Source organism: Pseudonaja textilis, chromosome Z (genome assembly GCF_049901715.1).
Source record: "Pseudonaja textilis isolate UNSWEBS1 chromosome Z, rPseTex1.2, whole genome shotgun sequence".
NCBI lineage: Eukaryota > Metazoa > Chordata > Lepidosauria > Squamata > Elapidae > Pseudonaja > Pseudonaja textilis.
Genome location: NC_142008.1, coordinates 132,468,201 through 132,495,607, shown reverse-complemented (window position 1 = coordinate 132,495,607; position 27,407 = coordinate 132,468,201). Strand labels below are relative to the sequence as shown.

At 41.5% G+C, this 27,407-nt stretch overlaps 1 protein-coding gene across 3 annotated transcripts in view; it reads left to right on the top strand.

The window, feature by feature from the left end:
- LOC113443565 (BAR/IMD domain-containing adapter protein 2-like) overlaps positions 1-27,407 on the top strand; it is a 31,448-nt gene that overhangs the window by 2,391 nt on the left and 1,650 nt on the right. The window contains exons 2-14 of one of the 3 annotated variants that reach the window (XM_087917425.1): positions 1,932-2,007; positions 2,139-2,225; positions 8,287-8,348; positions 8,574-8,645; positions 10,171-10,308; positions 14,351-14,503; positions 16,705-16,899; positions 17,166-17,388; positions 18,391-18,592; positions 20,199-20,270; positions 21,351-21,501; positions 21,839-21,879; positions 23,803-23,973. In XM_087917425.1, coding sequence (XP_087773551.1) covers positions 1,932-2,007; positions 2,139-2,225; positions 8,287-8,348; positions 8,574-8,645; positions 10,171-10,308; positions 14,351-14,503; positions 16,705-16,899; positions 17,166-17,388; positions 18,391-18,592; positions 20,199-20,270; positions 21,351-21,501; positions 21,839-21,879; positions 23,803-23,872 — 1,542 coding nt within the window. In that variant the 3' untranslated portion in view covers positions 23,873-23,973. The remainder of the gene's footprint in view (positions 1-1,931; positions 2,008-2,138; positions 2,226-8,286; positions 8,349-8,573; positions 8,646-10,170; positions 10,309-14,350; positions 14,504-16,704; positions 16,900-17,165; positions 17,389-18,390; positions 18,593-20,198; positions 20,271-21,350; positions 21,502-21,838; positions 21,880-23,802; positions 23,974-27,407) is intronic. The other 2 variants (XM_087917424.1, XM_087917426.1) reach the window with 2 other exon arrangements.

The window sequence follows — 27,407 nt, the reverse complement described above, 5'->3', positions numbered from 1 at the left end:
CTCTTATCTTATAAAGATTCTTGTGACTCATCTACCAACTGCTGATGCAATTTCAAATTTATAGATGGGCAGGTCTGTTCAAGAGGAGATAAGAGTTTGGAAAAGTCAGAGTAACAGCTGGGTCCTTGTGGTGGACAGGTATAAGAAGAGGTAGGGTTGGGACTTTAGAAGGGGCTGTGAGTTCATCACATGACCCCAGTCAACATCTGGAATTTTTCACTCTCCCTGTTCACCCCTCCATACATGGGAGGATTTTTGGTGGAACCACTACAGAACTCCTAACAAAACTCAACCACAAGTTTTCTGCCAGATGTGCAGATAATTCGTAAAATAAAGTTACAACTTTTGCAGCATCTTCACGATCACGTGATGAAAATTCAGGTGTTTGGCAACCAGTTCATATTTATAACCATTGCTGTGTCCTAACGCCATGTGATCACCTTTTGGTGACCTTCTGACAAGCAAAGTCAATGGGGAAGCCAGATTCACTTAACAACTGGGTTGTTAAATTATCAGCTGCAGGGGTTCACTTAACAACAGTGGCAAGAAAGGTCGAAAAATGGGGCAAAACTCACTTAACAAATGTCTCGCTTAACGGCATAAATGTTGGGCTCAATTGTAGTTGTAAGTAATACTGCAGCAGAGTATGGTACAGAGTACTGCTATCTGTACGGTACTGTAGTATAGTACCATAATACGTAGCCCAATATTTTATTAGCTCTGCAATAGTTCTGCTTAGGACCCAATTAGAAAGCTGAAACACGTTGCTGTGCCTGAATATCCCTGGAAACTCACTATACTATAAAGGGCTAACATGCCAACAGAGAACTGCTATGGACTCTTATTCAAATCTTTGTCTGATTTTGAAGTTTGCTAGGCGAAATGGGTTCACACATATACATACATAGACACGCACAAAATCATATTCTTCTCGCTTCTCAATCTTCTCCGTGCTTCTGATCAATATATCTCTCCCCTTATTTCCTTCTCTTTCACATATATTACAGTGGCCCTAAGTCTGTATTATAAAGGAGAATTCTTAAAACTCACCTTTGTCCTTTATTTGGGTTATTTAACTTTTATCATACAAATAATGACAATTAAGTCTTTCATATTCATGTGAAAAATAGAGAAACTGAACTGCATTTATAAAATAATGCACATATAGTTTGATTTCAGATACTAGAATATGTCCTTTTTGTAAAGCTTTCTTGATTTTGCTCTTAAATTTTCATTTGTAAAGCAAAGTTATAAACCTGGGCTCCTCAAACTTGGTAACTTAGTCTTGTGGACTATGCTGGCTGAGGAATTCTGGGAGTTGAAGTCCAGTCTTAAAGTTGCCAAGTTTGGAGACCTCTGTTATAAACAATTACATTTTTGTCGTTATGAACCTCTTTAAGATGTGCCACTCTTTCAGGTTTATCATTCATTGTTTCAAGGAAACTATGTTTGTTGCACATATATTGGATCTTTTTTCCAAAATGCTTCATCCACTTTCAAGCTCAAAGGTTGCTAAAAGTGATCTTGCCAGAGATCTTTTATGTACTTTAAAATTCCTATTAGATTATACTGGGGAAAAACACATTTAGATCTATAGAGATTCTCAGTCATCCAGGTCATGGTTGTCCAAAAGATGCTTTTTCAAAAGGCAACTGGACTTCCTTTGTTTTTCCTTGAATATGTTTTGCTCCAAGAAGCTTCTTCAGTTCTAACTGAATGGTGGAGAATGGAAGGATTTATATTTATATTCCTTGCAGTCAAGGAATGTAAGCCCTTCTATTCTCCACCATTTGATCAGAACTAAAGGAGCTTCTTGGTTGAGAAGTGAAACATCTTTAAGGAAAAACACTTTCTCTGGAGATTGTGGAGGTGTTTAATTTTGTATCAGGCCAGAATATTTTATGTTTTGTTTCCTTCTCTGTTCTGACAAGGTGATTCTGGACCAGTTCAATCCAAGTTTAAAGAATTTTGTTACCATGGGGAAAAGTTATCAAAAAGCCCTCTCAGGTAAGGGAATACCCCATTTCAACTCCCTGACTTTAAATCAGGTCAGCATTGGTCCTTTGAAGGAGAAACATCAGTATTCAGATTTCATTATTTGATCTTTGTTCTATCCCACTCCCTGTCCACTTCTACAGGAGTTACAGTTGCTGCCAAAGGCTACTTTGATACCTTGGTGAAGCTTGGTGAGTTGGCCAGTGACAGCCAAGGATCCAAAGAGTTGGGTAAGTTTTTTCATTGATCTGTTTTGTCTCTTCCAAAACAACAAACCATGTTTCCTCTTGTGACACACTTCTTTTGGAAAATACTTTATGGCTTCGCCAATGTTCTAATAAGAGACAGACAGGGCGGGGCTTGGTGGGCGGGGCAGGGGAAGGATACTGCAAAATCTCCAGTCAGAGGTGGTATTTGCGGGTTCTCCGAACTACTCAAAATTTCCGCTACTGGTTCTCCAGAACTGGTCAGAACCTGCTGAATACCACCTCTGCTTGGGACAGAGTTGATCAGGCTACATATCTAGGCTACAAAATTGCAAGCAGGCAGTAAGTGGTAAGAAATACGATCATCAACATACATCCATTGGCTTAGTGACCATTTAAAGTTACAATGTCACTGAAAAGTGACTTATGGCCATCTTTCATACTTACGACCGTTGCAGCATCCCCAGGGTCACATGATCAGAATTCAGTCTCTTGACAACTGGCATGTGTTTATGGCTGTTGCGCTGTCCCCGGGGTCGTCTAATCACCATTTGTAACCTTCCCAGCCATCTTCCAAAAAGAAAATCAGTGGAGCAAGCCAGATTTGTTTAGTAACCACATGATTCACTTAACAACTGCAGTGATTCACTTAACTGTGGCAAAAGTTGTAAAATGAGGCACAATTCATTTAACAACTGCCTTGATTAACAAGGAAACTTTTGGGCTCCCTTGTAAGTTGACAATTATATATAGTGTTTTCTGCATAGCTGTGTGGCCATCTAACCCCTGTCTGGATTTTTGCAGTTCAGATATGGTGGCCTGACTATTGTTAGCTGGGGAATTTGGGGAGTTGAAGTCCACATGTCCTTAAAGTTGCCAAAATTGAGAAATATTGGTTTACATTATGAAGATTAGCATTGTGACTTGTTCATTTTCCCAAAAGAGAAATCAAAATTCCACCCCCCGGCCCCCATCGGTCCACTACCTGGTCCAAGCAATTCTTCATCCCAACTGAAGACATCCTCCCAGTCCCTCCTCTCCAAGACCAGGGAAACCTGTCCCTGACACTCTGAGACAGAATGTTGTTGTGTCTACTCTTCCATCCCGCTCGGCTCTTCCCCCCTCCCAATTTCCGGGCATTAAATGTGGCAGCATCGAAGCTTCCAAGGGAATGGTCTCCAAGGCTGACAGCTGTTCTACATCCATAGATTTTTGCTTGTCTCTTAAGTTACTCCTAACTACTTTGTAGTTTTTTTAACATGGGGATATGCCTGTCTACGTTCAGGATTTACAGGTGGTCCTCGACTTAACAGTGACCATTTGAAATTACAATGGCACTGAAAAAAGGGAGTTATGGCAGTTTTCATACTTACTACCATAGCGGCATCCCCATATTCATATGATCAAAATTTAGACGTGTGGCAAGTGGTTCAGACTTATGACCGCTGCTGTGTCCCGGGGTCACGTGATCTCCTTTTGCGACCTTCTGACAAGCAAAGTGAATGGGGGAAGCCAGGTTCACTTAACAACCAGGTTACTAACTTAACAACTGTCGTAATTCACGTAAAAAGGTGCTGAGAAAGGTCACAAAATAGGGCAAAGCTCACTTAACAAATGTCTCACTTAGCAAGAGAAATATTGGGCTCTCTTGTGGTTGCATAATGTATATTATGCGATTGGTACCTTTATAATTTGGCAACGACATTATACTGGTGGCATCATGGAAACAAACCCCAGGGAGAAGCAACTCGATGCATTTAAGGTGAACTGAAATGAAAAACTTAGTTATGTGTTCAGCAGAATCAGCTGAGAAATTTTGCTTCTGTTGTACAGTTTTGTACTGAGGAAGAATGATCAAACATGCCATTTACACCTGAGAGAAAAATAGGGATTTTTTTTTTCATATTTTATTATTGTCCTCCCCCAAATATCAGTAAGTATGTCTATGGATATTCTCAGTCATCCAGGTCATGGTTGTCTCAAAGGTGCTTTTCAAAAAGAAGAAGATGGACTTTCTCGTTTTTCTTTGAAGACTTTTGTTTCTCATTCAATGTTCAGTACGATGCAGTGAGACATGTGCAGATCTATACATTGGGGAAACAAAGCAACCATTTCATAAATGCAAAGCACAATATAGGAGAACAAACTCATCAGGACACGATTCAGCATTTGAAAGGACAAAGGCCGTTTTTTTGAAGACAGCAAAGTCCACATTTTGGACAGAGAGGATGACTAGTTTGAAAGAGGGATCAAAGTGGCCGTCTGTGTGCAAATGGAATGGCCTTGTCTCAACAGAAGGGGAGGGATAGGACATCATCTATCTCCAATCTACCACACAGTCCCTTCAGCAGTTCCAAGAAGGCCACATCAGTTTGCACCACTTAGGTGACCCTGAAGACACAGACAAACCTCCAGGTGGCCTCAAGGACTCTCTAAAATAATGCAAGGGTCCGGCTGTCTGCAAGGAATATAAATATAAATGCTTCCATTTCCCACCCTACAGTCAGAACTGAAGAATTTTCTTGGATGAGAAGCAAAATGTCATCAAAGAAACACAAGAAAGTCCAGTTGCCTCTTGAAAAAAGGCAACTTTTGATGGGACATCAATAAGTATGGTATAGCCCAAGAACAGGCTTATGGCTGATGCAGTTAATTATATAACTATCCATAAGCTACTTTAAGTTATTTTGGGGGCTTTGGGATTTTTAGCATTTTATTTTCTATGAATGCCTCCAGAGTTTTCTTGGGGGCCACAGGAGTTGTTGAAATGAAGATTATGTTTGTAGCAAACGTTTTGTTACAAAGCAGGGGGCATTATCATTCATGGGTTTAATTAAAACTTATTTTATAAATGAAATTAAGTGTAGGCAGGCTGATGGACCTTGACCAGTAAATGACAAGGACAACATTAGACCTAATGCTCTGGCCGTGGATGATGGGGCTTGTAAATATCTAGCACGTTTAGAGGAGACTAGTTGAGAAAGGCTGTTGTCAGCGCTCCAATCAAACTCTCCATTTCCGTTCATCACTCAGAAACAAAGTTCACCCACGTAAGAATTTATTTAGAGAAGTCATATTGGCGGATGTGGGAAAACCTGAATCTGGGAGTTCTGGGTTTTCCCGTCCCAAAAGAGAAATCAAAATTCCACCCCCCGGCCCCCATCGGTCCACTACCTGGTCCAAGCAATTCTTCATCCCAACTGAAGACATCCTCCCAGTCCCCGCTCTCCAAGACCAGGGAAACCTGTCCCTGACACTCTGAGACAGAATGTTGTTGTGTCTACTCTTCCATCCCGCTCGGCTCTCCCCCCCTCCCAATTTCCGGGCATTAAATGTGGCAGCATCGAAGCTTCCAAGGGAATGGTCTCCAAGGCTGACAGCTAGTTCTACATCCATAGATTTTTGCTTGTCTCTTAAGTTACTCCTAACTACTTTGTAGTTTTTTTAACATGGGGATATGCCTGTCTACGTTCAGGATTTACAGGTGGTCCTCGACTTAACAGTGACCATTTGAAATTACAATGGCACTGAAAAAAGGGAGTTATGGCAGTTTTCATACTTACTACCATAGCGGCATCCCCATATTCATATGATCAAAATTTAGACGTGTGGCAACTGGTTCAGACTTATGACCGTTGCTGTGTCCCGGGGTCACGTGATCTCCTTTTGCGACCTTCTGACAAGCAAAGTGAATGGGGGAAACCAGGTTCACTTAACAACCAGGTTACTAACTTAACAACTGTCGTAATTCACGTAAAAAGGTGCTGAGAAAGGTCACAAAATGGGGCAAAAAACTAATGTCTCACTTAGCAATGGAAATGTTGGGCTCTATTGTTATAAATCGAAGGCTGCGAAAACATTTTATCCTCAATTTACGACCACAATTGGGACTGGAAAATTTGATGCGAAGTGGTATGGTTGTTAAGTGAGGTATCGCATGACTGCCCCTGATTTTTTTTTTACCTTTTGGTCACAGTGATTGAGCAAGGCATGACACGATCCTGTCATTTTCCCCATTGACTTTGCTTGTCAGCAGGGAAGATCTCAAATAGCAAAATAGCAACCCTGTGGCTCCGGGATTTTTCAAATATAAATGTGAGATGGTTGCCAAGGGTCCAGATTGCAATCAAGTGACCACAAGAAAGCTGCGATGATCATAAGCGTGAAGACGGGTCCTAAGTCACTTTTTTCAGCACCATCACAATTTTGAACAGTTATTAAACAAATGGTTGTAAGTTGAGGGTTACCTGTATATTGCCAGGTAGAGCTGTGGTGGCACAGTGCTTAGAGTGCAGTATTATTGCAGACTGTTTCGGCTGCCTGCAGTTTGGCAGTTCAATTCTCAAGGTTGACTTGGCCTTCCCTCCTTCCGAGGTGGGTAAAATGAGGACCCAGATTGTTTGGGGGCAATAGGCTGACTCTGTAAACTGCTCAGAGAGGGCTGTAAAGCACTATAAAGCGGTATATAAGTCTAAGTGCTATTGCTATATTACGTCAGCGGTCCCCAATCTTTCCAGCTTGGCAGCCCAGCCTGGTGCAGTGTAAAGGGGTGTGTGTGAATGGCAGGCACACACTTGCACAGCTACATTTGTGCATGCGTACCCTCCTCTTGCACGAATGGAGCTTTGTGTGTGAGTGGAGGGCGGTTGCATTCTTGGGCACAAGCAGCAGGCACATACACTCGTGTATGAAGCTCCAGTCACATGAGCAGAGGGCACTTGTGCTCATGCGCAAAGTTTCATTTATGCGACCGGAGGGCACTCACACAAATGAAGCTCTGCGCATTAGTGCAAATGCTCTCCACTCGCGCAACTGGAGCTTCACATGCACACGCTGGGCCATTTCTCCCGTGGCCCAGGTTTTGAACAGGCTGTGGCTCAGTACTGTGCAGCAGCCCCAGGGGTCGGGTACCCCTGTATTACATAAATTTAATCTGTAGTGTGTACCATAATTAAAGTATGTAGATCACAGGTTGCTGACTCAAGACTGAATGTACACTGCTGTTTCCAAAGCTCTCTAGAGTAGTGGTCTGCGGCCCACTGGCGGTCCGTGAGAAAATTTTGGCGGTCTGCAGAGAAATGTCACCCGCAGAGCACACACACCCAAAGCAATTAATCCAGGCTGTGCAGAAACACAAGTCTGCCCCACCCACATGGCCCATGGGAACCCTCCCCGCCCACTCACTCCTTGCCTGGCAAACTTGCCTGCTAAGTTGCTATTTTTCCTTTTTTTTCCCGACCACCAGCTGTTCTGCTGTGCCAGGAGATTTAGATTAGCTAGAAAGCAGGAAATCGTTGGATGTGAGTTTGCTTGCTAGCAAATTTTATGAGTTTGCTTACAAGCAAATTTTACGTGACAGACTCAGGTAGCCAATGGCAGAAAGGTAGATCTCTGAATCTGTGATTCTGTGAGCAACTCAAGCTGCCTGCCTGCTTTGCCTGATTTTGTGCAAAAGTTGCTCTTTTTTAATAAAAAATTCAATTTTTATATGTTTATAATATTTACATACAAGCCATGCCCAGCCAGTCACATGACCACCAAGCCACACCCATACATTAGGCCACACCCAAGAATTAGTTAAGAAATTTGAATCCCACCCCTGCCTCTGTGTGTGTGTATGTGTGTATGTGTATGAGGGTGGGGAGGAGAGGGGTTAGATCAGATCTCTTTCTCTCTCTCTCTTTCCCACCAAAGTCAGCAAGCCACCATCAGTCAAAATTCGTATTAGTGGTCCCCGGGATTTAAAATTATGCGTTTGGTAGTCCCTGAGGTCCAAAAGGTTGCCGACCCCTGCTCTAGAGCAGGGTTTCTCAACCGTGGCAACTTAAAGCTATATGGACCTCAACTCCCAGAATCTCCTAGCCAGCATTAAAGTTGCTCAACTTGAGAAACCCTGTTCTAGAGCATGAATCGCCTTGCTTTGCTAGTTCCAGTTGAAAGCTGTTCTTCGGATAACATCAGGGAATTGAATTAATTGCAAAGGAGATTACCCTGGGACAGAGAAATCAAGCAGGGTACAAAAATATCTTTAAATGTGGAGGGACTGCCTTGGGTGCATTAACCCTTCAGTTGTCTTGGCCTTCAGGTGATACCTTGTTCCAGATGGCTGAAGTCCACAGGCAGATGCAAGTACAGTTGGAGGAGACGGTGAGTACCTGTATGTGATATTAGCCCAGCACCAGGCCTGTCCAGTTAGATTAATAGCCTGCTTATTCTGGCACCACGTTCTAGATTAGACCTGCAGCCAATACCATGTCAATGTCTCACAGCCATTTCTGGGACTCAGAAGAGAGGGAATGGAGGGAGAAGCATTGATCTCACTTTGCCCAATTGTCACCTGCCCTTCTTTGCTTTCCCATCCCATGCTCTTAGCTGAAGTTTTTCCACTCTGATATGCTATCCCAGCTGGAACACAAACTGGAACTGGATATCAAATATCTGGTGGTAAGTGAAAAGATTCATCTATTTCTCTCTGCTCCACAATTTCAAATTTATCTCTCTGTGGATGACCATCACCTCTTCCTCATTATTATATATTTTATCCAGTCTATAATAGCTGGATTCAGATAGCATGCTGTCATAAACTATGTTGACATAATGTGGTAAGCCAAAACTAAACATGGCTTAAAGAGAGCCCAGCTTTAAGTTTGGAATTTTTTAATTAATATAGCGAAGAGCAGACAGTTGGAGGGTGGAGTTAAGCATATCATCAGCTTAGAGTTGTTGCCTTCCCATAAACACTCCCAAGTCCAACCTCTCTTGAATTCCATTGACCCTTATCGGGTACCAATTTTGTGTTGATCTTTAGTTGACCAGATTCTTGTCTATAGGCTTGAATAAATCTATGCTGCAACCTTATAAAGGCTCCTGATTCTTTGTGCCTGACAGTTAGGTCAGCCAGCATTCCTCAGGGAACCCAGTTTTCCAAATCTAATGACCAATACTTGTATTGGATTTCAATTCCAAGAATCTTCCTGTCAATTAAAAGTCTGATCCATCTGGAGAACACCAAGTTGTGAAATCTAGCATCTCAGTTTGGCATGGATTTTGACTCTTCATCAAGTTAGAAGCAACTTTTCTTGTCAACATTCAAATAGTCCTCGCTTAATGACTACAGCTGGGACTGGCAAATTATCACTTAGGAGTTTACTTTCTCATTCTTTATGAACTCTTTTTGTCACAAATGAGAATCATGTGACTGCGGGATGCTGCATGTCATAAATGTGAGGATTGCTCACAAAGCTTTTTTCCCCCCACCATTGTAACTTTGAAGAGTCACTAAACAAAGCAGGGAGTAGGTGAGGACTATCTGTATGGCCCTCTGTTTTTGGTTGAAAAGGATTCAGAACTTGACAGCAATTCCAGAAATATCTGCACTTTGATATGAAAACCATATGTCAGTCTTCAAGATTTTCTTCCTTTGCTTTGCATCTTTCGGCTGTCATAAGTAACCGGGGAGGAGAGGGGACATGGTTATGGGAAGCAGGCTGGAAGTTTTACAAAACAGAACTATATAAGTTGGGGGGGGGAAGTTTCTTGTTTAGGCTTCTTTCCTATGTGCAGCTGTAGCTCTTTATCACTTTATCAAAATTTGTCAAGGTCAACGGACAGAGGCCTCATCACCACCTGGAGATGCCCACGTGATGTTATACACAACTTTTTATTGGATGAACAAATTGAACTATTGTGGGTGGGAACGTTGCCATCTCTTTGTATATGTGATTTATGCGCTCATTTTCTCAGATTCAGAATTCCTTTGATGCTACCACTTGATTTCCAATAAAAATTATCTTTTCTCTAATTAACGGAGTCTAAGTATTTCTTTCTTGGATTTTGAATGGAGCACCATCTGATATTATTCTGAATCTGAGAAAATGAGCGCGTAAATCACATATGATGGCAACATTCCTATAACTTCAAAGCTGATCTGGCCATGGTGCTTTGTTTAATCCCATTTCCCAACTTTTAGGCTACTCTGAAAAAATACCAAGCAGAATATCGTGCCAAAGCTGAATCAATTGAAAAGTCTCAGACGGAGCTGAAGAAACTGCGCAAGAAATGTCACAATAGCAAAAACCCAATGAAATATGGGGATCGTGAAGTGCAGGTAGGTTTTTGATGGAGAAGGGAAGGGAGAATGACATTGCAAAAGGAAATCTTAAGAAAACAATTAGAACATTCAGAACTTCTGGAGGAGATAAAGTTCATATCCTGTCAGAAATGGATGTGTGGGATTCAGGCCACTGATAAATCAGCCAGACTTCACCAGTTCAATGGACACGTTTATATATAAGATGTACATTAAAAATTACAGGCCAAACTCCCTTCTGCTGAGTTCAACAAATGATCTATCCAACCAGGCAGTTTTATCAACTTTGCACAGAATTGACTCTTCAAACTAATTTAATGGGATTTTTCTCTTTACAAACACTTCTGTATTAATATTTCCCTTTTTCTTTAACAAAGTTTGTTACTGGATTTGTTTTGTGTTTTGTAAACAGAATTCCTTTCTGGCCCAGTTCTGGATAGCTCAGGGCCTGGTAGTGAGCTGCAGCCCAGAAATTGGGATGGCTAGATGGGGAGTTCTGGGAATTGAAGTCCACATGTCTTGAGTGGCTGAGGTTGAGAAACACTAATTTAGTCACAAATGGCTGCATTAACAGAAAGCACTTGACCCAACCCAACCCAAACACATTTATGGTTCAGTGAGGTTTGTGTGAATCAAGCCAACTAAAAATACTATTTTTTATTCATATTTGTTAGTGTGGCAGACTATAGCCTGATTTTATTTATTCCATACCATTTTCCTTTATATAGGTAAGCTTACTTCCCTTATGCAGCATGCTCATATATTTCCCTGCACAGCACAAGAGCAGCCGTTAACATGGATCAGCAGTGAGAAAATGCATGGCATAAAGCTACACCTCCTTCAACCTGTCAGTCACAACATATATTTCTTTTAATCCTCATAATCATTATCCAATAAGGCCATGCTGCTTAACAACTACAGGATGGGTCCAGCACACTGATAGGATTCAAATTTTTTCATTGCCAGTTCTGCGAGCGTGGCAGGGTAAGGATACTGTAAAATCTCTAGTCAGAGGTAGTATTTTCTGGTTCTTTGAACTACTCAAAATTTCCGCTACCAGTTCTCCAGAACTGGTCAGAACCTGATGAATACCACCTCTGGTCCAACACATCTGGAGAGCACCAACACATCTGGATTGCAATATGGTAACCAATTCTGCAATGGCATATATAGAAGGCGGTGGTTTCCAGTGGCCATTGCAGTTCTACCTATATGAATAGCTTCAGTGTACGTGATTACCACTAACTGAACTTGCAAAAGGAAGTGGGTTGACCGTGAAAATAAATTGGCAGAGTTGAATAACCACATATGCTAAATAGATGCTATTAGATGTTAAAACCCAGACAACACAAACGCACATTTCCTCCAAAAATATACTTTTTAATAATTCAGCTAATACAAAGAATATTGGATATGCTGAATTTTTAAAATCTGACAAAATTTGAGGCCTATGTTGTTTTATGGCACTTAGTATGCAAATTAATGCAATCTGGATGCAAAAAAAGGTATAAGGTGGAAAATGCTTGAAAGATTGACTTTCTGCAGTCTTTCAAAATGGCCTCTTACTCTCAGCTGTGCATTAAGAGTTGCTGTCTTCTACAGTGCAAAAATGAAACCTGACAGCTGTTGCTCCCTCCCCTTCCCATCTGTGTCTGGGTCACTGCCTTCTCCTTGGGTTGCTGTCTAGTGCTAAGATTGGGGTCACTAAGAAGGTGAGGTCTTGAAAGGGTTTAATATTCTGTGGCCATTTGGAGCTTAGAAAGATAAGCTCTGTGGAGGGGCTACCTGTGGAGGAAAAAAATCACCCTGGTGCACAGATTGTTTTACACACCTGCCCACAAATGCACACCCAATTTTGCCACATGATGTCCATTAACAGTTCTTGTGCAAAACATCTGCAGGCCCTGTTCTCATGCAAAACATTCACAAACCCTGTCCTTATGCAGAACACTTATAGGCCCCATTGTGCAAAACATATATAGAACCTTATTTCTACATGCATTTGCCTTGCTGGAGTCCTGTATCTGTAGTGCTCCTTTTGCATCACTTTTTCTCATGCACAGTAACTCCTCAACTGTTCTCCTGAGCCTTAAAGGGGATGGATGCAGCCCTAAAAATAAAAAAGCAAGCCAGAAATCTAGTTTTACAGTATTGCACCAGAAAGTAGGCCACTCACCAGTGTGGTCTTGCATCTGCCGGGTGTGCCAGGCTGGCAAGCTGACACAACTCATCCTGCATTCATCCTACTTCCTCCTAGCTCCCTGACTCACTCTGGGCTAGTGCCCTGCACCCCCTATTTATCTTCCCTCCTCCCCTCCCCATCCTGGGAATCCCCACAGCAAGCTTTGGGCTCCTTTTGTCAACCTTGTTGCCACAGTAACCATTACTTCAGGATCAAGGCCTGCTGCAGCTGGGGGGGTGCAGTAAGGAAGGGGCACAAGATAACCCTTTATTGCCCGTATCTTCTGAGATTGCCCACTGCCTGCCAACCTAAGGTGCCGATAATAGAAAATCCAGCGCTTAACACAAATCTGAGCATTTTCTTTCTTTTTGTGTATGTGCGTGTGATTACAATGATACTAGCAGGACAAAGGTATTGAAGTTCCATGAAATTTTTTAGAGTGTTTCTCCTAGGAATCCTTTTTTAAAAAAAAAAAAAATTAAGGATGGTAAGGAGAATATTAAGGAGAATATTTGTAGCTGAGGGTTGAAATGAAGAGTCCTTGGTGCTCTCTGAGCTTGATTGGTATTTTGCAGACATTTCATTACCCAAACCAGGTAATATTATTGTGCTCTTGATGCTCCAGAGTGCACTGATGATGTTACCTAGTTTGCGTAATAAATGTTTGCAAGAAAGAAAGCTCAGAGGGCACAGAGTACTCCTCATTTAAGGAGTGTGTCAGATACCAGAGAAGTCTTGCACCTTTCTGGAGTTTTGGACCACAGCTACCATACATCATCTGTGCACAAAGCAGCCGTAGATTGTGGGAAAATCTAATGTATCTGGGAAACGATAGACTGCTGGTCCTTTAAACATATGCTAGCGCTAATAATATGTTTAAGTCATGCAATATGCTTAGGATCTAGTAGAGGCTTAAGCAGAAAAATAGGGCGAAATTATATGTGGTAAATGTTAAATTTGAATACAAAATAAAATGTTTCAGTTTTGTTTTTTAGGACAAATTGAAGGAGTTGAAATAACTAACCAATCAACAAAATGTTGCAGATAGGCGGCTTGGGATATGGGAAAGGCTGTAATAAGACATCAAAATTGGGTATGAAAAAACAACATAACAGCAACAATAATAAGTACAGTCTACTGCACTTATACTGGGCACATTTTAACCTGCAGCGTTTTTAAGAGCCCTGACAAATGATAAGAGCAAAAATTCTTAAGATTGCTGAATAAAATACACTGCTACAGTCCAAACCATTTAATTCTGCTATAGATAATGGGAATTTAAATCCAATGCATCAGAAGAGAGCACACTAGGTAAGATAGGTCCAGTACATGTTTCTATGGTGTTGTCTCTGATAGGTAGGCATTGTGGAGCCTGCTGCTATCCAAAGATGTGGGGCTACTGGTTGGGGATTCCAGGAGCTGTAGTCTCCAAACTGATGGAAGGCTCCTGATTGGAGAAGGTTGATGTTTGGGGTACATGGATCCTGTATAATGGGGGTATCTTCAAAATATGGTCAACCAATCCTGGATATTGGATTAAAATGATTAGTCCAAGGTCCAACCCACTTTAAAAATAGGGGGAGTTTTGATTGCACCATTGTGGACAGCATGTGGACCAGTGTTTCCCAACGGTAGCCATTTTAAGATGTCTGGACTTCAACTCCCAGAATATCCATGCTGGCTGGGGTATTCTGGGAATTGAAGTCCAGACATCTTAAAATGGCTACCGTTGGGAAGCGCTGATTAAGATTTTCATGACCATACCCTGAGGATGCTACCTGCCATGAAGCATTGTTCTTGATTAAACGATGGCCATTGTCCTATCTCTGGATCAATTGGGAATTGTCTGCTTTCTCTCTCTCTCTCTTTCTCTCTTAGTATGTGGAAATCCTGAGCACCAAGCAGAACGAGCTGGATCGGTTTGTGGCGGAAGGCTACAAAGCAGCCCTGACAGAGGAACGGCGCCGTTACTCATTCCTGGTGGATCGCCAGTGTGCTGTTTCCAAGTACTTCAACAATTATCACAGCAAGGTGAGTTGCTTCTTTTGCGCTTCCTCTCTTCCCCTGTCCTGGCATTCACATTGAGTTCAAATTCACCCTAGATATCGTCCACAAAACTTGAAAGCAAGGATTCCTGTGTGCGTTGTCATTCTATATTTGCAAGAGAGATGTCAGAAAAACTTTAGTTATGGCCATTATCCTGCATTTTTTTGATAGTGTCGCTGTGGCTACTATTTTTTTTGCAATGTGGAAGTATAGCATTCCCCATGTTTAACCACAGATGGTCCTCGACTTCCAGCCATTCGTTTAGTGACTGTTCAGTGTTACAGTGGCTTTGAAAAGAACTGACTTATGACTGGTCCTCGCACTTGTGAACATTGCAGCTTTCCCATGGTCACCATGATAAAATTTGAACTTGGCAACCTGCACATATTTATAATGGTTGCAATATCCCAGGGTCACGTCATGACCATTTGTGACCTTCCCTTGCTTCTGGCAAGCGAAGTCAATGGGAGAAGCTGGATTCACTTAATGCCTGTTTCATGTAACAACGGCAGTGATTCATTTAACAATCATAAAATAGGTTGTTAAAATAGATTCTAAAATGGGGTATAACTCACTTAATAACTGCCTTGCTTAACAAAAATTTTGACTGCAATTGTGGTTATAAGCAAGGATTACTTGTAGAATCAAATAATAGGGAAGGCAACATGAATCCCCAGATGGAAAATCAAAGATACATATTCCTGTTTGAACTTAGGGGGAACAATGGGAAATAAAAGGTTAGGGTAAAGTAAAGAGGAATTTGGAAGTGGTGTTAAGGATATCTGTTTATTCAACGTGAATATCATAGAAATTTTCTGCCAGGAGTGGCGATATTTACTGAGACTGCATCAAATTTATTTTTTCCTGCTTTTTAAAATTCTAAAGAAATTCCTCCCTTGGAGCTCCTTTTGCATGAAAGATTTATTAGCTCAAAGGAAGGATTCCTTCCCCAAACACATACTAGCTGCAAAGGAGAGCATTCCTCAGGAGCCTAGCAAACCTATTTAATCAATAAATTAAAATTCCCTTTTCATACTTGTCTCAGACATACACACAATGGTCTCTTTTAGCTGAATGTTAAATGAAGGGATATATTAACTCCTTCTTTAAGTTTCTAGTTCTTATAATTGTGTAACGAAGCTTCCTGTCAATGCTTGGAATCAAAGGCAACAGGGTCCAAGACAATATTTTCCTTCCTCAAACTAGGAAGCAATTGTTTGTTAACACAGCTCAGTGGATTTTCTACTGTTGGCAAGTTTTAGAGAGAAAGGGTATAGATAAAGAGAATGTAACTCAGGGTTGAAATGAGGGGTCCTTGGTGCTCTCTGAGCTTGGTTGTTTTCTTGCAGACATTTCATTACCCAAACTAGGTTACATTATCAATGCAAGTAGGAAGTGGAGTTTGTTCTCTTAATAAAAAAATAGCTTGCTCTGTTGGTGAAAGTGGTCTTGGTGGGTTTTTGGTTGGGTTGTTTACTATTGGCTTGTTTGGCAATTCTTTGATTGGGGTATTGTGCACTTCTTGATTGTTGTCTGATTATTATCTGCAGCAAAACAACCAGTCGCAATAGCGCTTAGACTTATATACAGGTCCAAATGCTTTACATCCCCCTGTCAACTCTGAAACGGATCAAGGCCACAACGGCCATCTTCAGTTTTTCAAGCTGCCATATAGCTCAGGGAGGGTGGTGGCGGGGGAGAAGAATGGAATACGATCCAGCCAAAACAATCTACTATCCGTGGGAACCAAGGTCACTCCCAACAGAAGCCAGCCAGAGTCTGAGACTGGTGGGTTGTTTTGGCTGGATCCATTCCATTTCTCTCCTCCCTCCCCAAGCTCTGTGGTAACTTAGAAACGGAAGATGGTTGCCATGTGTTGGATCTATTTCAGAGTTGATACCCTCTCTAAGCAGTTTACAGAGTCAGCATATTGCCCCCAACTATCTGGGTCCTCATTTTACCAACTTTGGAAGGATGGAAGGCCGAGTCAACCTTGAGCCGGGGAGACTTGAAGTGCCAAGCTGCTGGCAGCCAGCAATCAGCAGAAGTAGCCTGCAGTACTGCTTTCTAACCACTGTGCCACCATGACTCTAACCAAGCTTAAAGAGCACCAGAAACTCTTCAGAAAGGGTATAACTTGACTAGCTAAAAGGGTGATCAGACAACCGTTATCTCATTTGCAACAGGTACAGGAGCTTTTGTCAGCCAAACTGCCCAGTTGGCAAACATCGTGCATCCAACCTACTCGTTTACCTGAGCGGGCATTGGCCCTGGTCAAGGTCACTGCCAGCAACACCACAGCTGGCATCTCTGCCCCAGGCATGGATCCTATCCTTGTCTCCAAGACCTTGGAAGAGCCTTTAGAATTGGGACAAAACCGCGTGAGTGTTTGTGGGTCAGGGCTGATAAACGGGATATTAGCTTTTCCCTTTGCCTTCTTCACTGTTTGGGTTTGAGTTTCCAAAAACCATCAAGGTCTCCAAATGGCACCTTCTGATATGGCCTGGAGCAGGAATGGGGTAGGCTTTCCTGGCCTAAATTTAGCTCATGAATTTCTTCTACAGGAGGAAAAAAAAAAGGAAGAAAGGATCTGTATGAGATCTCATCAGCGCCCTGCACTTATTCATGCCTAACTTATCTCCCACAGCGGACTTCGATCCAGGAAGGAACAGTACTGCTAAATGGGGATTTGCACCGTGGGCGGGGATCCCGTGACTTCAGTCACCTGTCAATCAGCGTGCCCCTCACTGCCACCACTTCAGGTCTGATCCCCACCCAGACCTCTTCACAAATCAAGGTTGCTGACAGCTATTCTTGCACTCTGCCAATACCACACAAAATATCAAAGGAAACTCGCCTGGCCACAGTAGGTGAGCATGCTGCATTCATTCTAATTTGCATCCCATTCTGAGTCCATCTTCCTTCAGCCACTATATCTTTTGGCAATATAAGTAGTCCTCGACTTAACAACCACAACTTGAGCCCCCAAATTATGTTGTTATGTGAGACATTTGTTAAGTGAGCTTTGGCCCATTTTATGACCTTCCTTACCACAATTGTGAAGCAAATCATTGCAGTTGTTGAGTTAGTAGCACGATTGTTAAATGAATCTGGCTTCCCCATTCGTTTTGCTTGTCCGCAGTTTGCGAAAGCTGATCACATGATCCCAGGACATAGTAAATATGTCAAGTATAAATATGAACCAAAGTTGATATTGGTTCAACCAATGTTGATATTGGTTCAACAAGTATCCGAAGGTTGATCACATGACCATGCATTGGTCATAAGTGTGAAAAACGGTCATAAGTCACTTTTTTCAGTGCCATTGTAACTTGAATGATCACTAAAAGAACTGTTGTAAGTCGAGGACTAGCTGTAGTTCTAGGATTTTGACATTTGATCCTCCCTGTTCTCTCTAAATTCTGATCTAGAGTGTTGGAAGAATGTAAATTACCATATTCTTTGCAAGAAGATGAATAAAATCCATTTTTCATTATTGTGCCATTTTTGGAACTGAGAACACTGGTTGAAAAGGTGCAATAATATCAAGAGAAGTCCAGCATTTTCTGTGAGGGAAAGACAAGACCCCTTATGGAGTTACTCTTACATGGAATTGCAACCTAGTGTCCCTTCCCTAATACAGATGTCTCTAACTTGACAACTTTAAGACTTGTAAATGTCAACTCCTAGAATTCCTCTGCCAGCCATGCTAGCTAGGGAATTCTGGGAGTTGAAGTCCACTCTTCTTCAAGTTATGAAAGCTGAGAAATATTGCTCAAGGGTTTACTTTGCCTAAGCAAAAAACAGCAGGGGAGAAACATAATTCAGGAATGCCATTAATTTCCACCTATCCTCCCCATCCTTTCTCGCAGTAGAGAACAAGACTCTGCCCCGCATTAATCCTCTTTCAATCCTGACTCCACGTACCGATCGTCCAAGAGTCCAGGCAATCTTCTCCCATTCGGCAGGAGGGAACAGCACTCTTCTCAACTTCCAAGAGGGAGATATCATCCTTTTATTGGTTTCTGAGGCGAAGGATGGATGGCATTATGGGGAAAACGAGACAACCGGAATGTGAGTGAAAACCCCTCTATTCTTTTTGCCCTAAAAAAGCTAGATTACTACAGGTAGTCCTCAATTTATGACTGGTCACTTAGCAACTGACTAAAATTATGACAGACTCAAAAAAAGAAAAAGAGGGACTTACGGCCTGGATCCTAAGTTCCAAGGGTCAGCTCCATTCCCAGGTGGTCACATGACTCCATTTTCGGTGTTCAACAACACAGCTGCTTTTATGGCCATTTGCAGTGTCCCATCCCGTCCCACATTTTATAATCATTTTGCTGAAATCTGGTATGGTAGTTACAAAACCACACCCATAGCAAACAATTGGTTTAAGTAACAATCACTGTAATTTACTTAATGACCATGGTAATTTGCTTAACAATCACTGCAAAATAAGCCAGAAAATTGTTTTCTTTTTTACAATCATTATGATTTATGACCATAATGGGCAAGATCCATTACAGTTGTAACTGGAACACTACTTATATTCTCTTTCCAATTGGTAGGCTAGATCCCTCCTGTCAGTTTGTTTCTATTTACACGAATGCAGTAGACAAAACTCAAATATGAGGTTCATGACATTTAAATAAAAGGCTTCCCTATTAAAAGAGAGGGTCCCAGTCAAATTGGAGAAGAGGCATAGGGCTCTAGCTAAGAGATTCCAGATAGCTACCAGGGATAAGAAAGAGCATCAACCCACAGTGGGACTAGCCCCTGCCTAAAACAAATCAAAATATCATATTTATTTAGAGAATTTATATGGCTCTCCACTCCCTTTCAGTGACTCTAGGGAGCTTACAAAAAATAAAAATCCAATATAAACATGTAAAAACACCCCCCACCCTGGTGACAACAAGCAATCAAACAAGCCACTTGATGGGCTCCATGCCACTCTGAGTTCCCCAGACCCATTGGCAAAATCAGGTCTCCAGGGCCTTGAGAAAGACTGTTAAAAGTGTGGGGGCGGAGTCTAATCTCCATGGGGTGGTGTTCCAAAGGGAGGGGGCCACCATGGAAAAGGCCCTCATTCTAGATCCAGCCAGATGTACCTCCTCAGAAGAGAAGGCCCACAACATTCCCGGCCTCCCTGGTGGGCCAAATAGATGTAAGTGACCGCAAACTGACATTGCTCTAAGCCAGAATGTGCTTTGGTTTTGGCTGAGCCAGCTGAGGCTGAGCCAGTCTGTTGTAGTTTCTAAATCAGGGATTGTGGCTTGACATTAACCTATCCATAAATCCAATCATCCTAAACCCATTTATTTTTGATAACTTCCTCTGAGGTAGTTTGGGTTGAAAAATAGCAATTGGTCCCAAAGTGCTCTGTGAAGTCTGTGGTGGAGCAGGAATTCGAATCTAGTTCTCTTTGTTCCTAATCCAAGATTCAAACTACTATACTTGATTCCCCTCCATAAAAATTCAGGCAGAGTGGGAGTGAGAGTTTACAAAGACCGCTTGAACTCTGGCTTTCCTCTTCTCATTCCTTTATTCTGTCATTTTTTTTAACCCTAGCAACGGGTCCAATTTGACGCCTCCCCTCCTTCAGATGGGGAGAAGACAAAAAAAGAGGGTTTGTGCTCTTCTTTCTCTCTTAACTATTTATGCCTCACACTTTCAGGAAAGGTTGGTTTCCGTTTTCCTACACTCGACCCTTTCCTTCAGCTGAAGGAGCTAACAAATCATTCAACAGGTAAGCCCCGGCACCTCAGCCTTGCAATTGAGAAAGAAAATGAATTGTTGTTCTTGACTTAGAACTGATTACTTAGCAACAGACCAAAGTTCCAACAGACCTGCCTGAGGTTACTTACCTTGTGACCATGTTGGATGATCAGAAACTAGACCATGTTTATTGCCATTTGCAGTGTCCCACAGTCACATCACTGTGTTTTGCTTCCTGTTTTTAACAAAACCTCACCCATGGTAAACCATGGGTTCACTTAAGGATCATGGATTTGTTTGACAACCGAGGTAATTCGCTTAGCAACTGCCACAGAAAAGGTCTTAAAATCAGATCATTCACATGATCAACCTGTTTTAGGACATCGTGAGTTGATGACAGTGATGGGGAGGCTGCATAATGGTTGAAACTCAAGGACTTAACTTGTAGTCTTCAGAGACAATATATCACAAGGACACAGGATACCTCCATCCCTTTTCCACATGACTCTCCCATCAGCTACACGATTAATCAGTACCTGCTGTATAGATTGACCCAGAAGATGCAAAAGCTCCTTTTCCTTCCCATAGTAACAGAATAACAGAGTTGGAAGAGACCTTGGACGGCTTCTAGTCTAATCCCCCTGCTTAGGCAGGAAACACTATACCATTTCAGACAAATGGTTATCCAGTCTCTTCTTAAAAACATCCAGTGTTGGAACACCCACAATTTCAGAGGTTGGAGGCAAGAAGCTCCATTGATTAATTATTCTGCCAAGAAATTTCTCCTTAGTTCTAAGTTGCTTCTTTCCTTGATTGGTTTCCACCCATTGCTTCTTGTCCTGCCTTCAGGTGGTTTGGAAAATAGGTTGACACCCCCCACCTCTTTTTTGTGGCAGCCCTCCCCCTTAAGTTAAAAGAGGTACATGCCTTGACATTCAGGTTCCCCTGACAAAAAATGTTGGATTAATGGAATATATCTTGAAGGCTTGGAACTAATCCTTAGACTCCTTCAGGAAGCAGTGTGTTGTCTCAAATGGGCAGGCATTGGGTAGAAATCCTCACCAGAAATCTTCACCTGACTTTTGTCTGTCGCTGGTGGCTTCCCTCTTAGCAAGATGAACAGTAGTAGCAGCACAGGAAATTTGGATCAAGCTGAATCATCTGCTGAATCTGATGGGGAAGATGATTTAAAGGTTGGCCCTTCAGCCCGTATCTGTGCATCTCGACGACCTTACAGCATGTTAAATCCTGATCTGTCACAGGTGAGTTTCATGGGGGAAGGAAGGGAGGGAGGGAGGGAGGAAAGGAAGGAAGGAAGGAAGGAAGGAAGGAAGGAAGGAAGGAAGGAAGGAAGGAAGGAAGGAAGGAAGGAAGGAAGGAAGGAAAGAAAGTGGGAAAGGAAGATGAGAATGGAAAGAAAGAAAGGGAAATGGAAAGGGGAAATATGAGAAAAGAAAGGAGGTGGGAAGAAAGGAAGGACGTGTATTTGCCCATTGCCATATGTAGATGGTGTCCATTGTGCAAGGCCCTGACTTTTGGCCATGAACAGAGAGGATCCCTTAACTTCTGAATGCATTTTTCTTTTATTTTTCTTTCCAGTTGACAAATGAGTTTGGAAGTCCAACTGCCTCTCCTTCAAGGTGAGAAACTCTTGTTTTCATACTATGGAATCTCTTATGTATCCTGTTTTTGGCGTCATCTTGTGGATCTGTGCTTTTCGAACATAGAATTCACCTTATATGGTTGGGTTCTAGCTCTATAATTCTGATTTTATTGGTCACCACTGAAGTGTGTTTCATAGGCAAAGAAATGAATGTGAAACTTCTAGATAATAAACCAGCACTACAGATCTAAGACCAGCTTAAAACCTTTTGTTCTAAATATTGATCTTATACTGTAGCTGCCAGTTGTTTTTTAGTAGTTTTTATTATAATTGGTTAACTAATAAAGCATTGAGAGGTTTTATAATGAGAGAAAATTATGCTTGTGCAAAGGTACCCAGAATATACATTTTTTATAATACAGGTAGCCCTTGTCATATGATCACAAGTGGAGCCTTACTTTCCATTGTTAAGCAAGGCAGTTATTAAGTGAGTTGCTTCCAATTTTACAACCTTTTTTGCCATGGTTGTTAAGCAATTTGTTACACTGATTTCATGAATAAAGTAGTCGTTCACGTAATGGTCATTAAGCGAATCTGGCTTCCCCCATTGACATTGATTGTTGGAAACGGGCCAGGAAGGTCACAAATGGCAGTCACATGATGCTAATACGCTGCAACCATTGTGAATACATACAGGTTGCCTAGTGTCAAAATTTAGATCGTGTGACTGTAGAGATGCTGCAGTGGTCATATGTACAAGTACCAGTTGTAAGTTTCTTTTTTAAAATCTTGATGTAACTTTGAACAGTCGTTAAACAAATGATTGTAAGTTGAGGACTACCAGTATTGGTTCCACTTTGGTAGTCAATTCAAAGTGTTCATTTTTTTTAGCCTATAAAGCAGGAACTGGGAACGTTGGCCCTTTGATGACTTGTGGATTTCAAGTTTATGGCCTCAAGTCATAAAGGAGCCATCGTTTCCCTACCCCTGCTATAAAAGCAAAGGATTTTTCAGGAAAGCGGGCCCAGCCAGGGAACTGCTTGCTGACAGAGGTTCTCCTGGCATCATTTTTCTTCACTGTTTAGGTCAGTGGTTCCTAGCCTTTCTGGCAATAGTTCTGTGTGAGTGGCAAGCATGCGCATGTGAGCAAGCACAGCTACTTCTGTGGAGTGGAGCTACACGCATATGCAGGCTTGTACGGCCCAGTTCTGAATAGGTCCTGGCCCGATAGTGGGCCACAGCCCAGGGATTGAGGGCAACAAGTTTAGACATTAAACAGAGGCCTTATGATTCCTCTAAGCCAGTTGTTCTTAACTTTTTCTTCACCACGGACTCCCTTTTAATAACTTTTGTGGCCACAAAGCAGGACCCCTGAGTCTTTTAAATCAAGATTTAAACTATAACATTTCTTCAAGCTTTTGTGGGACCCCCTGTGATAGCATCATGGCCCTTCCCTCGGGTCCGCAGATCACAGGTTGAGAACCACTGCTGTAGGCCATTTTAAACCAGTTTTACTTGTCTTTTCACCACCAAGCTGTTTAATGTTTTATATTGAAAACGTTCATTTTTTAAAAAAAAAAATCTATGCTGTGCAACAATTCTACTGCTGGTGAATTGAAGAGAAAGGAAGTAAAGCCAAATAAATGAACAAATAAAATGTGGGTAGCTTTGCAGAAATCCAGTGCATTGTCTGATGCGATACAGGCCATTCTGCCCCATTGGCTTTGTTGCTTTAATCTCCGTCTGCAGCAGCCTTTCCAAGATACATTGTCAGTTCCCAACACCTGCTGATTAGGAATGATGATGATGTGTGTGTGTGTGTGTAATTTAATCAGTCTGGTAACCACTAGGTTGGGGAAGGTTGACCTTAAGGATAACAATTTTCTCTTTGCAGCTTCAAAAAGCTTCCTGAAACCTGAGCCTACGCATCTCACACTGCCTTTTTCCTTTCCTCTTGCAGGATCAATCCCTTTGCTCATGTTAAGCTGAAACGTACGGTGACCAATGACCGCTCGGCCCCACTCATCTAGTGAAACGTGCAATGTTAAGTGGAGATAGACCACTGCCCTGCTTTCCCCTCTTTCCCTCACTGTGTGGCCTTCCCCACTTAATACGCCGCTTCTGGCTCACAGTAGGTTTCAAAGGCCAGGCTGGTCCAGGGGTATCTCCCTCCCTGATGGCACAGGAAAGTTCACAAACTCGATGCACAGCAAAAAGGCTATGGGGTTTCCTTGGTGGTGGCCGTTCCAGGATGGGAAGGCAAGCTAATGGCAGCATGAGAAGAGACAGAGTTTGGATGCAAGTGATTGAGGCAGAGGTTTAACAGTTGGATAAAAAGGCAGGAGAAAGGTGAAGGATGTGGGCACAGATGGAAAGAGGTCAGATGAAAGGAAAAGGAGATCAGAAGAGAGTTATGGATGGCATGTTACAGAACATTCAAATGAAGAGAAATTCAGCAAATGTAGGTCTCTCAATATGATTCATGTTTCTTACAGCTCAAAGTTTCCACTCATCAGAATCTTGTTTGTGTTTTCTTATCCACTTTGACTAAAATGCCACTCATTTGGTGGTATGTGCTCAGAAAGAAGATTACAGGTAGTCCTCGACTTATCACCAACAATTGAGCCCAAATTTTTTGTTGCTGAGACAATTTGTTAAGTCAGTTTTGCCCCATTTTACAACTTTTTGTGCTGTAGTGGTTAAGTGAATCACTGCAGTTCTTAAGCTAGTAGTAACAGGGTTGTTAAATGAATTGCAATAAGATCAGAAAAGGTGATCCCATGACCCCGGAATACTGCAACCATCTTAAATGTGAGTAAGTGGCCAAACATCCAAATTTTGATCACATGGCCATGGGGATCCTACTATGGTCAAAAGTGGAAAAAAATGGTCCTAAGTCATTTTTTTCAGTGCCAGTATAATTTTGAATGGTCACTAAACGAACTATAGTAAATCGAGGACTACCTGTATTTTGAAACCAAATGAAGGTGTGTTTAAAGTGGCAACCTAGGATTTTGTTCTGTTTTTTTTAAATTCAGCAGGTCTTAAATGTCAGTTAGACTCTTTAGAGTCAGTTCTGTTGTTGAATAATTGAGTGATTGCAATTTCCCAGGAGTGGGATTCTACCGGTTCTGTCCACTTCTATAGAACCGGTTGCTCCAAAGAGCAGCAGACATAGAACCAGTTCTATGTCTGCTGCTGTTGTGGCCCACCCGCCTGCCCGGGCTCTTACCTAACCTTTATTTCCTGCTTTTTCCACCGCAGCTGCTTTGTGTGACACAGCTGCGGTGGAAAAAGCAGGGAAAAAGGGCTTTCCCAACCGCTGTGCAATTGTACATAGCACTGCTCAGCTGTCCGGACAGCTCAGCAGAATTGTAAATTGCACTTGCGTGACACTAATTGACAGAACCGGTAGTTATACCAATCGGATCCCATCCCTGACATATCCTACATTACCTGGGTCATGTGAACTTTCCATTCCGCAATAAACTTCTACGCTTATCATTACATAAGTCATAAATAAACATATTGCATGTGGACTTCCAATAGAAAGTCTACACTAATCTTTTCAATTGTGTAGCAGTAAGATATGTTGATTTGAGAATAGAAAGGACAGGAAAAACTGGTTTAGGAGAGTAAGAGATGTGTGGGAGGAAGGGTTAAATTTAGGAAAATAAAATTCAAAGCCGATTCATACTTATAAGATATATTGATATTTCATCATTGATTTATTTAGTTACAAACCCAGTTTACTTAGAAAATCACTTGGGAATGATTGTGAATTGGTTGTATTGAAAAGCATCAGATTTGAATAAGTATGAACGGTGTTACTGTGGTGTTAGTTCTGTACTGGCCTCTTGGAAATCACCCATTTGTTATCATCTGATAAACATACAAATGTGAAATAGCTCTGGGAAGGTGATTGTGTGAACAGTTCCATTGAAGAAGTAAAACAGTGTTTCTCTTAGCAGCTCTTAAGATGTGGGGACTTCAATTCCCAGAATTCTCTGGCCAGGAAGGCTGGCAGGGGAATTCTGGAAGTTGAAGTCCACATGTCTTAAGAGTTGCTAAGGTTGAGAAACACTGAGGTAGAAAATTGTAAGTTTTACCAAAAAACACTATTGATAATTGATGTGCTGTATTTACATTCATTGCACATTGTGGGCCTATCTTAAATGTCTTAACAAGGCATGGGTTGTGGATTGAAAAGGAGCCAGAATTTTTGATTACTGGGTTCTCTCAATCGGGTCTGCAGTCCATGAAGTGATCCATGCTGCTAGTAGGTTTTGAGTCTGCTTCAAACAATTGTTGAGATATTTTCACGGGGAAAAAGCGTATCCGTATTATGAAAAGGTTACCATTAAACATAGACCACATGTTTTGTATATTGTTTTCTGTAGGTTTACCAGAGGTTTTTCTAACTACGATATGAGATAGTCTAAAAAATGTAGAGATTTTCCCCTGCTCCCCAGGAAACATGGGAAGAGAAATGCCAGAAATCAGGGCTTCTGTGTGTGGAAGGAGGAAGTAGATTAAAGCAAGGCAGTTGTTTATTTAATTTCAGTTGCCAGAATGTATAATAAAGACAGTTATTCAGTAGTATTCTTGTCCTGGCAGACCAAACTGCAGGCATTTTGGTCAAAGCCAAAATAGAGTAATTCAGCTATATTTGTGAAGAAAGAAACATTTTTCCCAGTGAGGAAAGGAAATGCCATCTTGCTTTTCTTTTGCTCCTCACATTCTTCTCTTACTGACAAAGAACCCAGTCATTTAAAATCCAAGTATGCCCCCTTGCAGGCTTAGGTGTGCTATTACACAATCCTGGACAGATTTTAGTAACATGCTTATTGATCCTGATTTAATCTTGAATGCAGTTGCATAAATAAGCAACAACGCAGCCCTCTTGGGATAATTAATTAAATAAATGCACAAGATATCCACCTTTGATGAAACTCACAACTATATAGTGAAACTGTGGGTTTGAAACAACTGCCAAGGCTGAAAATATATCAGAATGCCTTCGTTATTGGAAAGAAAACAAGATTGATATTTTACCAATGAAAGTATATTCAAAGGTGCTTTTTAAAAGGCAACTGAATTTACTTTGTTTTGTTTTGTTTTTGAGGAAAAAGAAGATATTTTCTTGAAGAAAAAGCAAAATGTTTTCTTCTTTTTCCTCAAAGGAAAAACAGTCTAGTTGTCTTTAAAAAAAACACCTTAGAGACCTGGATGACTGAAAATTTCCACAGACAAAATGAAAGAATAATTTCAGGTTTTGGAGGTGCAAGGTTTATAGAGTTTTATATAGCTACCTCCCACTTGTAATTCACCTGTGTTTCATTATTTTTTCTAATTTGTAAAAAAATAAATAAAACCAAGACAGCAAGACAGATTAGCTAGATGACATGTTTTGAATCTGATTTTCCCATTTACTTTGCTTGTGAAAATGTGATCACATGACCTTGGGACACAGCAATGGTCATAAGTATAAACTAGTTTCCAAGCATCTAAATTTTGATCACATGATTATGGGAATGCAACAAAGGTTGTAACTGTGAAAATAGT